Source organism: Manacus vitellinus, unplaced genomic scaffold (genome assembly GCF_001715985.3).
Source record: "Manacus vitellinus isolate BGI_N305 unplaced genomic scaffold, ASM171598v3 scaffold_81_pilon, whole genome shotgun sequence".
NCBI classification, from domain to species: Eukaryota; Metazoa; Chordata; class Aves; order Passeriformes; family Pipridae; genus Manacus; species Manacus vitellinus.
This window is the reverse complement of record NW_021940822.1, coordinates 640168-657000: the sequence shown is the minus strand read 5'-3', so window position 1 is coordinate 657000 and position 16833 is coordinate 640168. Positions and strand designations below refer to the sequence as shown.

The following is a 16833-nucleotide window of genomic DNA, read 5'->3' as shown; positions in this document are numbered from 1 at the left end:
GGTGGGTGTTGATCTCTTCTCCCAAGTAGCAAGTGATAGGACAAGAGGAAATGGCCTCAAGTGAGTTTTGGAGATAGTGTTATGCCCAGTCTCAAAAACACTGTTGAGGAGGTTCCTGTAAACTAGGGGCTGGTCTGTCTCTCCTCAGTCCCTCAGAGGATTAGCAAATCTTTTTGGAATTCACATCCAGCCATGTGAAGGACTAGAAGGTGGCTGGCAACAGCCAGCACAGATTTCCAAAGGACAAACTGTACCTGACCACCTTGACTACTTTCAAAGAGATGGCTGTCTCCATGGACAGAGGGAAGAGCAGTTAATATCTCTTATCTGAACTTAAACAAGGCTTTCAGCACAGTCTGTCATAGTATCCTTACAGTCAGCTTGGTGAGATGCAGCCTAGCTAGTGGAATTATACAATGTGTGGGGAATCGGCTGAACTGTCAGGCTTTTGAAGGGCTGTTATCAGCAGTACAAAGGCCACCTGGAGGCCTGTGGTTAGTGGCATTCCTCAGGGTTTGATACTGTTTAATGTCTGGATTAGTGTTGTGGAAGGAGGTCTGCCCCATCTAGTTGGTAGGTGATGCCAAATTGTGGGGAGACACACAGGAGGGCAGGGCTACTTCTTAGGGGACCTGACAGGCTGGAGAAATGGACCTATGGGAACCTCACAGAGTTGAGTAAAGACAAATATGAAATTGTGCACCTGGGACCAAACAACCCCATGCAATGTTTCAGCTGAGGAGCAGTACTGTGTGACAGGGCTGGGAGGTCCTCAGGAATTGTCTGTGAAGGCTAATTACCTACTGCATTATATTAGGGAATGTGTAGCTGGAATGTTGAGGGATCACTTCTGTGTAGGACTTGAGACCACATCTGGTATGCTGTGTCCAGTTTTGGGCTTTCTGGCACAAGATGTGTTTATACATGAACGTTGCCATGATGGTTAAGGAGCTGAGGCCCCTGATGCCCAAAAAGGGTTGAGATTGCTGGGTTTATTTATTCTTGAGAAGTCTGAAGGAGATCTTACTATTGTCTTCAGTTAGGCAAAGGGAAGGTGTAAGGACAATAGAGGCAGGCTCTTACTGAGGCTTCACAGTTGAGAACTGTGAGATGAGTGAGAGAGCACATGAATGGTAAAAAGATTAATCCTGATGACATACTGGAGGGGAGGAAATCTGCAACAAGAACACTTGAACATTGGAATAGGCTGCCCAGAGAGGTTTTGATGCCTCTCTACTTGGAGTTGATCAGAACTCAGCTGGATGAGAGAGACCCTGAGAATCCTCAGCTAGCTTTGATGGTGGATCTGTCTATGGCCCTGAGGTAGGCCCTGCTTTGAACTGGGAATTGGACCAGTTGACTTCCAGAGATCTCTTTTAGACTGATTTACTCTGTCAGTCATGATGAGCATGTAAAAGTTGGCTCTTCTCTACATGTGTTTTGAAAAAGTCTATGTAGCATATGTATTTTCTTTAAGAAACGTGGAAGTTTAGCTTTTAAATCAGTTTTGTAAACTGATGGTTTTCCTGCCTATGGCAAGGGGTTGGAACTACATGATCTTTAAGGTCCCTTCCAACCCAAGCCATTCTATGATTGTAAAATTATTCTGTATCTCTTCTTAGGAACTAGCATTTGATCCATATGAATCGTATGCACAAGATATTTTGCGACCTGGGTTTCATGATCATTTTCTAAGTCAACTATCAAAGCCAGGAGCAGCATTTTATTTACAGGTAACTTGCCTTTAAGTAAGACATAGTATTGATATTACTATTTTAATTACATCACATTGTTGCTTCAATACATTTATTGTTTTAAGACTGAAACTTATTTTGTTTCTAGTCAATAGGTGAAGGCTTTAAAGAAGCTGTCCAGTATGTTCTACCCCGGCTGCTCCTTGCCCCTGTTTACCACTGTCTCCATTATTTTGAACTGCTAAAAGTAAGAATGTTGTGTCAATCTGATGTGTTTGGTTTTGTGTTTTGTTTTTTTTTTTAATAATTCTCAATGTTAGGTACCAGAGCTTTGTGTGCTCAGTTAGAGGTAAAATCTTTTACTAGAATGTGAATAATAACACTGCTGTGTTGAATAAAAAGCAGGTTATGTGCTCTGCAGGTGCATGCTATAATTAACTGAACATCAGCTTGTAATTTCATGGAAGTTTTACAGCAGGTAATGATTTCTGTCAAATAATCAAGCTACTATTAATTTAGAAAGCAATAGAGATCTACATACTCATATTCTTGGAATGATAGTTGCAACAGTGTTAAGAGATAATGGCAAATGGCTGTATTATAGATGTCCGAGGCTTTCTCAAGCTGTTACTTTGTAAATTTAAAATCACAGCAAGAGTTCCCTTCAGACTTCATTTTATTTCAATAAAAGCTTTGGTGTTCTTGCAGTGGACATCCCATGGGCTTGTAAAGGTGATATCTTCCCTTCAAAGGGAAGGCTTGGTTTGATATATGTACTACTTGGGCTTTTTGTAATGAGACTCCTGTTGATAGGGCCACAGGAACATACTCACATGCAAAGCAAATAGCTACAGAATGTTTTTCTGGGGCATTGATGTTGAATAATGATCTTTAAGGGGTGTAAAGCATTCTGAGGAAAACTTTCAAGCAGAATCTTCATTTGAACTTAATGGAAACTCATAAGGCACACAGTGTTCCAAACAAATACGTAGGGAAATTTGGATCTGAAGTTAAAAAGAAAAAAATAATAAAAAAAAAAGAAAATCTCTGCTCTTTTGAAGAAATCTGTATGTGTTTCCTTGAATGTTTGTTAGGTTGTCTTTGGATAACCCAGTACTTAGGTCCTCTCTAAGTGTCTACAGTTTTAACACCATTTTTAGTGATTTAGATCTACATATACAGCTTTGGCACATGGCTCATCTTGTATAACATGCTTTTTGAAAAATTTTGGGATGTATGCGTGATCTGCTTGTCTAGTTGTGGGTTTGGTCTGACCTTTCAGACATCTTTAAAATATTAAGCACTTTCCTTAATCCATTGGAAGGGAGGTATGATACAGCTTGTTTGCATTTTGTATGATAAAGACCTGCATAGACATAAGGTTTCCCTGCTCATGCTTCTATCACACAGTCTCAAAATGCAGTACCTGGTGGCTTTGCATACTTCTGTGTGAACATGGCACAGTCATATGTAATAGACAAAGCATGAAGGATTAATGTCGTCTGACACACAGGCATCCTGCGTTGCTTCTTCCACTGGCAATTTTAAGAGGGGAAAAAGAGCCTGTGTGCTTATGTAATGGGGAGCAGCTTGTGTTCACCTTCGTTAGGGCAAACTGGAGTCCAAGCTAAGCCCAGCTCCAGAAGGTGATCAGTCTTTGCAACCCATGACCTGCGCTTTATGTAAAACTCTTGTCTTTTTGCGTTCATGCTCTACACACGCCCCCTCCACTGTGTGTCAGTCTGATATTGTTGGGTTGGATTTTATTCTGTATATGATAACCTTCCAGGTTCTCTTCCCACCGTGTTGCTCATCTCACATTTTAGTGAGGCACCTGTCACTGTGGTCTGTGACTGGCGATACACGTCGTAGGCAGTGATGGATAATAGGTGCAGGCGAAGAGAAAGATATTGCCTTTCGTGGCATTATCTTCAGCTGTCAATGAGCATTCAGCATATGAATCCCTCCCTCAAGTAGTCTCTGCTAGCAATAACATTTTCTTTCTTGTATCTGGAATCTTTAAATAAATTCCAGCGTGATTATACTTAAAAATCACCTGACGGAAGAGAAGGTTACCTGCTGCAGAAGGGTATTGGTGCAATTATTTAGCCTTATCATCAAGACAGTTTCACTAATGCAAGGTTATATTGAATTCTCTGGTATGGTAAGACACCTGATTTAGTGATTGCAGCCATATATAAATAATCAAGTTAAAAATGCTATGAAAATGGATCTCTTGGTATGAAGACACAAAATGTTGGCAAAGTAGCATGTGGAAAAACCATTTTATTTCTCTTGAATATAGATATACTTAAGGATAAAGAGGTTTGCATTTTTCTTTCAGCTGTACTTTGTACTTTGAAGTATCTAAAATGCATTTCAGTTTCCTTCTAACTATGCAAATTAAAAAACAAATTCTATTCACTAATGGTTATCTAAATGGTTATCTAAATGGTTATCACTAAAGCCTTCCTGAAGTTGGGCAGGGCACCAGGAATGCACAAATAAATATTCTGTTTTTAGCTAAAGCTACATCATTGGAAAGTTAGAATAGGACTAAGGGCTGTGTTTTCCTTCAACCAACCTGAAAAGTCCTCAAACTTTTATATAATAAACTAACTATATAAAATAGTTTCATAGGAGACTGCACTTTTTTGCAAATTTTCAGATAATATGAATGGGCTTTTCTGAATCATAGAATCATGAGATTCTGTGAATAGAAGTGTGGACTTTTAAGTGAAAGGTAGGGTGGTACAAACAGTGGAGTTATTCATGACCTTGAGTAATTGAAGAAAGAAGGTTACAATACCTTTGAATTGAATTTGGCACTGTCTCGAATGCTGTAAATTTGTATATACTCTTTCCTTTCATTGGATAAATAGAAGATTACTTTAAAATTCTTTATTTTCCAACTAGGAATGCTGCAAAGCATATATAAACTCTGCTTAGGTAAAACAGTATGTTTTTGGGAAACAGGAGAGCTTCATAGGTTGAGATTTTTTTAAGCCAAATGCAGCCTTGACTCCCATGAGTCATGAATGGTAACCTGTTGTCTCTTTGATATTATTTTTTAGTTGGAATTCTACCTATAATGATCTAAAAATCTCAGGGTGCTTTCATTTCACACCAGCATCTAGTGTGTTTTATTTGTTTTTTTTTAAAACTTTGTTCTTAGATGAAAAGTAACTTGCCAGTCTTTTTACTGATGGTATTAAATTTGTTACATGTTGCTGAAGAAGGCACAAGGTGGTAAAATGTTAGTAGTTTAGGACTAGAGTATCTTTAGTTTGATCCCTTAATTTTCTTGCTGTGTGTGGTGGTGTTGGGCAACACATCCCAAACTATTTTGAGCTTTGACTTCACTTTCATTCTCAGGCTTGTTTGAGCCAGTGTCATGTTGGAGAGTGTAACAAATTTAATGAATTTGGTTTCCAATCACATCTGTAAGTGGTGTAACCCAGCCCAGGGTGGAGAATCACTGAGTCTTAATTAGTTGAACTTTGGCAGTCTGCAAAGCTTTTACAATATCTGCAGTTATAGATCATTGTCTCAAAACACAGTCTGGATTGCTTGCCTTTAGTACAGGCACTGAGAGTAACAGGTTCTCTTGCTTTAATCAATTCTTAAAGGATACTTCAATTACTGTTAAAACCAAAAAAATCACAGATTTGAACTAGCTGTGAATTATTTAAAGCAAGTATTCACTTAGTGTCAGCAAAAGATTTTACTTTTTGAAGTCACTTTGGATTCAGTGCTTCTTTCCAAACACGGTAACTTGTATGCACAGTACAGGTTTGAAATAAATAAAAATCAGAAGTATTACTGTTTTACATAATTTATATATGTAACTGCAGATATGGATGATTGATCATATCCACTGGAGATAATGTGCATTTCTAGATCTCTGTGACACATGGAGGTTTGTCTGTTGGACGAAGTGTTGCTTGACCAAACTGTTGCTAGTGTGTGATAAGGACCACAAAGAGTATTTGGGTGTTTCCTGGGAGAAGCAGCTGGTAAAATTTGGTCTGAAGTCTAAGAAGAGGTTTCCTAGAGTATAACAGTAGGTGACAAATTTGAGAAACTTCTTCGTATGGTTAAACTAAGAGGACTTGTTTTACAACGGGAATGTTGTAAAGGTTCAGAAGTTGTGTCTTATGGTAGAAGTTGGAGGTGGTACAGCCAGGTAAATGAGGTTCTGTATTTATTTCTTGCTTGTGAGCATTCATTGACAATATTTCTATTTCTATTCAGCTTTAAATGCTAGTAGGTTGTGCTTTAAGTCAGTTCTGTGTTTGTCAGCCACAAGGGAAGTTGATAGGGGAAAATAAAACTTTGTCACATGGGGGTGTGTGTGTGTGCACACTTTTCCCAGAAACGTGGTTAATGTTAATCTAACTAATTGGTCTCTCTGATGTAGCTCTTGAATTTTCTTTCTAGCTGTGGCAGTTGTTGATGTATTTCCTGTGTGTTTGTGTCAGATAAATATATGTACATGTGTATCACTTCATTGTTAATGATTTATGTCATTTGTTATGGAGTTGTGATGGGGCTGTATGTTTTATTTTATAGCTTTTTTTCCTTATACACAGGATGTATTTGGGTTTTTGAGATGCAGATGTCTCTTTCTAGGAAATTTTCTAATGAGAAATAACTACCTCAGAGAACATTTTTTTCTGTTATCCCTCTAAAGTTGCCTTTCTGCAAAAGCTGGATAAAATGTAACAGATGTAAAAGTAAAAAAAATCCTCCTGACTTTGCTTACAGTCCTCAGTGATACTTGAGCTGTGTTACTGTCAATCTGCTGCCAGTCCAACAAAAGCTGTACTTTGGTCCTTGAAGAAGGGAGTAGGGTATCACAGGGCCAGACTTCTTAATCTAGATGATGCTGTCCGTGGGAAGTCAAATGAAGCACTGACTGAATCCCAACTTACAACTTCACTTATGTGTTCAACTGTAGGGTTCCAAAGTCTCATTTTCCAGTGAATTTTCTAGAAATACCTGCATGGCAAAGTGTCTATGGTACAGTGGGAGTTAGCAGAGCTGTGTTGTAACTGACTGCTTGCTGGGGCTGGTGGTTTGTTCCCAGTTTTCAGTGACTGCTGCTAATGATGGTAGATAGCTCTTTGGCTTACATGGCAGCAGTTTATGTTGAACACCCAAAGCCAAGCTGTCATGAAAATAGATGGGCGTTACAAGAACTTGGACAAATTTTGTTCCTTTTTTTCCCCCACTGAGTAAAAGTTTTGACACAATCCATCGAGGATTGAATGTTAAGAAGCTGGAATTTTCAACTCCTAGTTTTTGTGACTGTGGCAGTCGTGATACAGTCCCTGATACACTTATATTGCTGTATAATCTTTCAGTTATACAGTGTATTTCCCTGTCCTCTTCTCCTGCCACATTCTGTAAAAAAGACAGATCCTTGGAGAGAGGTTGTGCTATGGTTGAGATTTTTATATGCTTGATTTCTTCAGTGGAAATACTTCTGGGTGTGGAGCTGTGGATTTAGTCTCACTACCAGCATCGTTTCTCTGTTTCCTCTTATAGCAGTGGAGATTTATGTTTTCTGTCAGTGGAAACTGATGTAAATGTGTAGGAAATAACAAATACAAGTAAAACAACAAGTTCCCTTTGTGCTTTCTGTAGACCAAGTTTACAGATGGATTTCTGCTTGTCATCTTTCATTTAACTTGCTGTTTTTTAATTAATCACCAGGGTTCCTCTTAAAATCAACAGGGTCCTGCTATTGCTTCCCAGAATGATCTTTGAAATTTTAAATTCACCTTATGTAGTGTGCAAAAATTCATACATTTCTGTTCAAAAAATCATATATTTCTATCCAAACATAGAGGTGTCATCCAGTTTTGCTTATAGCCTTGCAACCTTGTCTGGCAAAGATCAGACTTGAAATGTGTCGAACCAGAAAAAGTGGATTTTAATCCACTTTGGAGTTACAAAAGAGAAAGGGAAGATGTTTTCAAATTGCATTGTCTTTACTATGGAAAATTTGGGGGAAGAAAATGGAAGACCTCAATTACAAGTGTGGAAGCACATAGGTAAATATTTTGTGATATTTCAAATACTGATCTAACTAAATGTTATGAATTTAATTATGAGTTTTAAATTTCTAATATATTCTGCAGGTCTGCTAATAAAGATGAGACAAACCAAAGTGACAGTAAGAAAGAAGAGTTTCAGAGCATGAAGGCTCTGGAAGAATCTGTGAACTTGTACATTTGTTGCAGAAAGGTAATGATTCTGCCATGGAAGAAACATCAGCATATGCAAAAAAAAAGTCCCCATATTTCTGAAGAATGCAGAGCAAATGGGTTTTCCTTACTCTGAGAAGACAAGGCCTCCTATAAGCAAAGTAACCATTTCCCTAGTAATGAAATCCGGGCATGTGAAATGCAGAAATGGCAGCTGGTAGCCTACAAGAAGTCTGAATGTTTAGGAAATGGTTTTATGAGAACATCAAAGAATGTGTTTGAAAAAAAGGCTTTGTTTTTCTATCCCTTCCTTGATGAAGGAGGTGTTCATTGTGTAAGCTAACACTGATCACATACATAAATCCCTTCCCAGTCGCAGAAGCTGAGAGCAAAATTGCACTTCTTCTTGCTGAGCAGATACCAGGTGAAACACTACAGGGTGCAGTAGCTGGTGAGCAAACCTAATCTGGAATATGGTCTCCTGACAGGCTATACCCATTTATGGGAATGCTAGGGAGAAATTGGCCACAAAGGAAACCTGTTACAGTAAACTTTGAACTGCTGAATTGGTAAACATCAGCTGACAGACTTGTATAAGTATATATGTCTGGATGGGTCTTCCTGACTTTTGCTCAGTTGTCCATCCTGATTTGAAAAGTGGCACTCTTCAGAGTAGTGTCATTTAATTCTGAAACAGATGTATTTTAATTTCATACACACACCCCTCCCCAAATAACATTCGCATTGAGTAATCAAAGTAGCAGTTCCTTAAATTCACGTTTCCTTAACCCAAATGTTTTTACTTTTTTGGTCTCAGATGACGTTTGATGTACTTAAATTTTCAACATATATTTAAGATCTATTATAAGTCACATAGTAAGGATGTAAAAGAACCTGTAATCTTGTACTAAAAGTCAAAATGCTTCTTATTTTCCTCTGTTTTAATGCTTTACTTCTCCAGTATGCTTCCCAATGGGCTGATTGTATTTTATATTGTGAGTTAAAACTTAATGTGAAATAAAAGATGAGGGCTTTTTTAGGTCCAGTGTCCTTTAAGTTGTACTTCCAAGAGAATACTGAAGGCTTTTTGTAACTAATTATTTGTTATCTGGGGTTTGATATTTGACATGTGTATGTAAGATGGTGCAATTTTATGTAACTTTTTAAAATTAAACTGAGAAGACATAGTTAAACTTTGAGTGGAGAAAAAGCTTTTATCATTACTTCAGGAATATATATTAAGTTCTGTTCCACTCAATGCAACTAACACTCCTGCTGTAATGTAAATCTGAAGAAACAGTTAGAACTGTATGAATATTTTTGCTGCACTGTGCTCAAGATTGTCTGAGTTTATATGTAAACAAAATGACTTTTCAAATTTCAGTGCATTAAAGCTGTTTATATATGTTCAGAAATATGGCACGTGAAGTTTCCTTCAAGATTCAAAAGTGAGGTGCCTTTTAGATTGCTAGCATTTTCCAGAAGTGTGCTGATTCCCTGCAGATGTTCCCATTTGCTGTTCCAGCTGATTTCCTGATGCTTTCTAAAAATTAAAGTTTCTAGATATGAGAACACTTTTTTCCTCAATACACTGCTGCTTTGGGTTGAGGTTTTTTATTATTTGTAGGAATTACAAAAAGTCAGAGAGTGCTCTTGGGTACCTCAGTGCTGCAGAGAAAACAATCCAGGATTGTTTTGTGGTGAAGTGCCAGCAGACCTGCCTGCTTTGTCAGAGAAGAAACCCTATTTGTTTTTATTCTTGATTATAAAACACCGTGTTTCAGGATTGCCTTTTGGTAGGTTGAAGAAAACAGTGAGGCATTGGAACAAAAGGCAGAGTAACTGGTGTCATTTCACTTCAGGTTCCCATGTATATATGTGGTTTACCTATGTGGCATTTCCCTACGGAGCAGGTAGCCAGGCCATGCTGCAGCCAGGCTTGATTTGCCAGCTGTGCAGGTGTTTTGTGGGCTGTGGGCTTCAGGATCTCTGGAGAAATTACGTAGTGGGTTTTGAAGAGGCATCTCTGAAGCAGCACTGGTTTGAGCTCATCGTTCTGAGTACTGTGGCGTGGAGCTTCCACTTGTAATGTTGGACCACTTATGCAGTAAACTTCTTGAGTTAATGTTGTGAGGGACAATAAGTATCTACAGCCAAGTAATCTTGAGTTAAGCTTAAGCAGACACAACTGTGATTTTCCTGCCTCCCGTATTCGACTCTTTCTTCTATGTATTGAAGCTGGTTTTTGATCTTACCTGGAGATGAACCGGGGACCTTGCAGTTCACAAATGTTAGTGGTTAGATTTAGGATAATATTCTAGGAAGACAGAGGTCTAGAATGTGATAAAAGCCCTAAAATACAAGAATTTACACCCATCGTGATGCCTGCTAGTGTGGTTATAATTGCATATTCTCATACGTATTTTCTATCATTGTATTTCTAGATAGATGCTTCCCTGACAGTGTTAAAGAATTACCACCATAGTCTAATTTTGCACTGTATGAGAAGGTTTTCTTTTTGATCTGTCTGAAATTTCCGGGGTTTATAAATGTCTAATCCGTGTGCTATGCAACAGGTACAACAAAATATCTTGTCTTCCATTTCTTGATATTTCTTCAAAACTTGTGGCCTAGGATGTAGTTTGTTGTTTGTTATTTTTTAATTAGAGACTTCTGTAGCAGTCTATATTCCAAGTTTGTTTTCCTTGAATGATCAGGATACTGCGCCGGTAGTATTGTGAATCACATGAGCTATAAGCCAATATTTTCTCATAAGATTATTAAAATGCACAACATCTGTAATACTACTGATAATCAGAAATCAGCACTTCCTTCACGTAATATTAGAGTATTCTTCACAGTGCACTTTATGTAAAAAAACACACACAAAAAACCACCCCAAAACCAGCCACCACCACTTACTTAGCATTTCCCTGGTTTGTTCATTAGGGGGCACTGCATAGCTGTAGAAGGATCAGCAGGCTTTGCAGTGATGCCACTACTCATTCCATAACCACCTCTTTCAAACTGTCTGGGGCCAGTGTAAGATGAAAACATTGCAGTAATTTAAGCTCAGTTCTGACTAAGTCTGTTACTGGTAATTATACAATACCATGCTGGCATATAAACTTCCAAACTTCTGTGTCCAGAGAAGTGTCTTTGTAGGAGTTCACAGCACTGTCTGGTTTGCCTTTTATGTTGGTCTTACACATGAGAAGACGCCGCACTACTACACACTGCTTTGTAAATGTTAAACCTGGAACATAACTGCACTCACTGGACTCCAGTTTAGTTTCTGTTTACCATTGGAAATGGTAAATACCATTTATCATTACTCCCAATGGATCCTGATGGGGAAATGTTATCTGCTTTCTCTCCCGCACTACATACAAATATGTGTTTTGCTTTAGGACATAGGCTATTCTGTGATGAATACCAACACTTGCAACTAGAGAGAGATGACTGTAAAAAGCATTTTATAAGCAACATAGGAGCAGAATGCTTTGCAGTAATGAGTGTTAATCTGTACCAGTTTGTTTCTGAAGAGAATGTACAGAATACTGTGGGACCTAATAAGGCTTATTTTCAAGGAAACTAGGCTAAAACAGTCTCGTCCATTGCTGAAGGGTAGCAACCCAGAAATTGTAGGAAATCCAGCCAGACTATTTTGATGGAAGTTTGTAAAAAGGCAGTGCACATGGCAAAGGGCTTTTTTGGAACTCTTGTGTAGGAAAGATACAAAATCTTAGTTCCAGGTTTTTCTTAGCTTTCTTTCAGGACTTCTGCCAGCAGTGCTGCACCTGCCTCATTTGTCTGAAATCCTTGCTAAACCTAGGTGATCTGCAAAACTGAAGCAAAGGAAAGATGATACCTCTTCTAAACTGAGAGAGTAGAGGAATATGATGAGGGTAGTCTGTTCCTTCTTGGAATTATGTATTCTCCTCAAGACCTTTCGGGAAGTAATGCTTATTGTAATGCATTGTCAGCTCTATTTCGGTGAGCTGAAATAGTGAGCTACTATTACATGAGTAGGCACTCATACCTAATGCTGCTTAGGTTGAGAGTGTGACAGATTGCACTACATGAACTAAAGCTGCCTAGAATGAACTTTGTGGTGATCCTTATGGCTGAAAACACAAAGTAGTCTTTGGCATTGACAGCTCTTGCACTGAATGATTAACACTGGTTAGGGAAAAATGTAATGCTTTTCTCTGACCCGTTCAAATGTCAAACACATGAATATGTTGTATTCAGTTGGATTTTGGAGGACAATACTTCTATTTCACACTGAAAGCAAACATCATGATTGTACTGTTTCCAAGAGTGTCTTGTTCTGGTCGGTGTTGGCCTGTTGCTTCAATTCTACCACTTCTGTCAAAAATCTTTTCAGTAGAGCCAAATCTTGGTGTGTAATAGTCTAAAATGCTTGTCTCTTAATAATCCTGTAAATGTTATTTCATTTTAATGTCTAAACCAGAGCTGCAGTCACCAATTCTTTCACTAACTGTAATGTGAAACATTTTAATGCTTAAATGAAGATTTAAGATGAAAATCTTAATCAATCTTAAACATGGCAGATCTTGTTTTATGAAACTTACCCATCATAACAATAGTTACAGACAAAATATTAGTATTAGCTGTTCTCCTACTGTTTTAGTTTAGAATTTTATTATATTTTTTGCCCTTTAAGATATGTTGTTAGTATATGAAGGCATGAGTGTAGCTTGTACTCAACAGGGACTTAGGCACCCTGGTTTTACAAGCTGGCCATGAACAGCTGAGCAACTCCTCCATGGAGGAGGAACAGTTACTTCTCCCCACCATCCCTCTGGTTACCGTTTTCCCCTTTGCTTTTTTTGCATGAAAAAAATCTTAGTTCTGGTGGAAAAGCTGTGCAGAAGCCAGATGAACACCCTCCCAGCAACAAAGGCCTGTATTGCTGATCAGCGAGTGTGTAGCCATCAAATTGAGGGAAACAGCAGCGCCCACCTGTTCACTACTTACAAGGCTATGTCAGGAGAACCACATCCAGCTCAGGCTTCCTGTTGACTTTGGTGTATTGAAACAAGCCCCCTGGAAGGGCTTGTCGAGAGGGCTTGATGCATGGAGCATGTGATGAAGCTGGGGGAGTGGGGTTACTTATTCTGAATAAAAGGAGGCTGAGGAGGAGGAGAAGCCTTGCTCCCGTCTTTGACTGTGTGATGGGGTGGGGAAGACAGAGAAATACCGTTCACAGCTGCATAGTAGTTCCACATATTCCACTCTGAAAAGTCAGTAAGGGAAATCCTGATAAACTATTGGAAGAAAAACCTTTACCTTGAGGGATTTCAGACATTGGAACTGATTGTCCAGAAAGGTTTTGGCTACTCTATGTTGAGAATGATTCAAAACTCGCTATGGTTCTAGGCAATCTGATCTATGTTGGCTCTGCAGTTGAGCTGAAGGTTGGATAAGGTAATCTCCAAGGTCCCCTTCAACCTGAATTATTGATTAGACTGTTACTAGTGAGATGAGAGCCCTTGTAATCTTCTGTTTATAAATGTGATGAAGGAGTTTTGCTTAGCTTTGGGTCCAGGTTGTCTGTTCCAGGAGTGTTTATGTGTCTTAAAAACATACAGACATCCCAGTGATTTGATCTTGTGCTGTAGAATGGTGTATATGGCGATCTCCTTCATCACTTATCACTCTTAAGATTTAGCATCTCTAATGGGTTCCTTTAAGGAAATGTAAGGTAAATCAAACTAGTTTGAGATAAATAATGCCTGTCTGAGTGTGTTTGTGTCTGGGGGGCCTTAGTGACTGCTGCTCTCCTTTTACTGAGATTAAGTTCTTAGCAGACTGTTGTCTCTCACCTGTGTCAGTAAGGCACCTGGTTATTTCATTAACTTTAATAACAAGCAGGAACATGCAAAATCAGCAGATGGTTAGATTTCTTCTTCCTGGGTCAAACTTCTGGATTTGCACATTCCAAAATGCTTGTAACACTCTCTGTCTTTTGCTTTCAATGTTCACAGCAATTGGAAGAAAGAAGTGAGGATGAAGAGGATAAAGAGTGCTTAAAGCAAGCAATAACTGCCTTACTCAATCTTCAAAGCAGTATGGAACGGATATGCTCCAAAAGCCTTGCAAAACGAAGGCTTAGGTAAACGTTTCCGGTTTTCCTGCTTTCTGCTCTTAATGCTTTGCTATAAATCCAGGGCTCCCAGTTTCCTCTTTTAGTAAACAATGAACAAAATAGTTTGTGACAAGCCTGCTTTTTCAGAGGAAGTGACATCAAAGCCAAGATAATTTGTTATTGTTTGAAAACAGTTCTAATTTCTATGTGTCCTTGCAAACTGGTAGTTGAGACGTTCTGAGAATTCACTGGTAAGTAGAAAGTTATGGCATTCGTGGGATAATTATGCTCAGATAATAAATATCCGCCTATATTGTAAAAGTACCTTTCTGTGTGATTAGAAGAGAATGTTCTTGAATTTGAAATCTGAAGAGTTTTTTGTACAGTATTAGTTAAAATTATCACTGGATAATAGAAATAGATGCATAGCTAACTGGTACTTAGTTGCACTGTTGTAGCAAATTCTTGGATTATGCTACCTGCTGTTTCTTTTAATGCTAATGTTTGTGTAATTATTTAAATATGTTAAAACTTTGCTTTTGCTCTTAAAATTGTTTCAATATTTTCTTTGCCAGATAAGTTTTGTGCTGCAAAGGGTAATCTTTAGGCTTGGATATGAATGCATTTAACAGCTTATTTTTTTCTGAATGTGCTCATTTCAAATTAATGCAATCTAAAATTGTTTTGTTGGTTATGAAAGTGAGTGGTTTGTTAGGGTAAGAAGCACTAACAGCTTGCCTGCATCTGGTTGCCTGTGTTTAGGTAAAATATTTGTTGCTGAAGATAAGTAGAGAATTTATCAGAGGAGATACTTAACAGAAACATTAGTCAAGGCTTACAGTAATGCTGATATTGAGTGCTGAAATTGCATTCTCAGTAGAATTCGCACTACTCAGAACGATGATCTGGTGTTTTTGCTGTTAGAGGTGGTTGTGTTTTTCAAATACATGTGTACTAATAGGCTGCCTTTCTCCCATCCTTCACTGAAGTGAATCTGCATGCCGGTTCTATACTCAGCAGATGAAGGGGAAACAGCTAGCAATTAAGAAAATGAATGAAATCCAGAAAAATATTGATGGTTGGGAGGGTAAAGACATTGGACAATGCTGTAACGAGTTCATCATGGAAGGAACACTCACACGTGTAGGAGCAAAGCACGAGAGACACATATTTCTATTTGATGGCTTGATGATTTGCTGTAAGTCAAATCATGGCCAACCAAGACTCCCTGGTGCTAGCAATGCAGAATACCGACTAAAGGAAAAGTTCTTCATGCGAAAGGTACAAATCAATGATAAAGATGACACTAATGAGTACAGACATGCTTTTGAAATCATCTTAAAAGATGAGAACAGTGTTATTTTTGCTGCTAAATCAGCTGAAGAGAAAAACAACTGGATGGCAGCATTGATATCTTTGCAATATAGAAGCACGCTGGAAAGGATGTTGGATGTAACAATGTTGCAGGAAGAAAAAGAGGAGCAGATGAGATTTCCAAATCCTGAGCTTTATAGATTTGCAGAACCCGACTCTGAAGAGAATATTGTGTTTGAAGAAAACATGCAGCCCAAATCTGGAATCCCCATCATCAAGGCAGGAACTGTTGTGAAGCTCATCGAGAGGCTGACTTACCACATGTATGCAGGTGAGGCACTTGGTTTATATAGCCAAAACTCAAGGTGGTGACTCATTTATGCTTCTCTTCCTGTGTTAAATACATGCAGCAAAATATAGAAAGTGAGTGGAAAGTGAGTGTGCTTTGCAGTGCACATACTCTAGTATGCTCTTTGGGTTATAGTTTTGACATCTAAGTATTCCCTGCTGTGGCTATTAAGAATGTGAATCCTGCTTGGTTGAACATATGCATGTGCATAAGGTTTTCTTGTGCGAGGGATGGGGGGATGGGGGCCTGCAGGAATTGAGCTCTAGACAATACTTTTTCCTTTATGCCCCAGGCTACAAGAATTGCCTTCCCTGGAGACTTCCAAAGCTTGGTGGCACATGAAGCGCCAACATTGCAGGAGAAATTATGGGCCCAGTGTTTTCAGTTAAGGGTTGTACTCTGTCATCTGTAACCTATGTCCGTGCTGGCATGTAATGGAAAGACCAATATCAGCTTGATAGAAGCAGTCACTTGCATAATTTGGCCTCAGGACTTTGTCTTAATCAGAACTTCAGTGAGAATTTGATGTAAGGACTTTTGACTTAGGGTTTCTGTTTGTGTTGAAGACACATTAAAGACATTTATGTGATGGTCCAGGCTAACCTCAATGTGTGGAGTTTTTCTTGATAACATCCCAGCATTTTCATAAGCTGTGCTGCCAAGCATGGGCTTGCATTTGGGGTTTGGAGTTTTTTTTGTTATTTTTCTGGTTCTATCTGTGTGTCAGTTATTCTGAAACTTCACACATCTTGGTATTAGTGCTTTTCATATTCAGCAGTTTCTTTTTTTTCTTTCTATTTACTCTTTACACTCTTGATTATCATAGATTGTTCTTCTGCAGCTCAGTCCTAGATACCCTCCATAAACCAGGAATATTTGACTGAAAGAATATAATACATACATTATATAAAAAGCAGATTATAATTTGTGTAGTTTAGTACTCATTTACTTTTTTAAGTACTTGTAATTGCTTCTCTTTACTCCACTGCTTTTATTGCTCTTCTTCTCAGTTCCTTGAATTTTTCTTACATTTACTAAAAAGCCAAGTGCAATATTGTGCTGGCAGTTTTTACCAGAGCAGTCTTGTGCCTGTCTTCATTTTCTTGTAACTTTATAAACTTCTAGCTCTTGGCTTCAAATTTTGTAGGC

The 16833-nt window shown here is 38.4% G+C and overlaps 1 protein-coding gene across 2 annotated transcripts in view; it reads left to right on the top strand.

The window, feature by feature from the left end:
- Positions 1-16833, top strand: part of SOS1 (SOS Ras/Rac guanine nucleotide exchange factor 1) — a 47320-nt gene that overhangs the window by 16040 nt on the left and 14447 nt on the right. For both annotated transcript variants that reach the window (XM_029964875.1, XM_029964874.1), the window contains 4 exons: positions 1623-1733; positions 1843-1941; positions 13921-14048; positions 15011-15666. In XM_029964875.1, coding sequence (XP_029820735.1) covers positions 1623-1733; positions 1843-1941; positions 13921-14048; positions 15011-15666 — 994 coding nt within the window. The remainder of the gene's footprint in view (positions 1-1622; positions 1734-1842; positions 1942-13920; positions 14049-15010; positions 15667-16833) is intronic.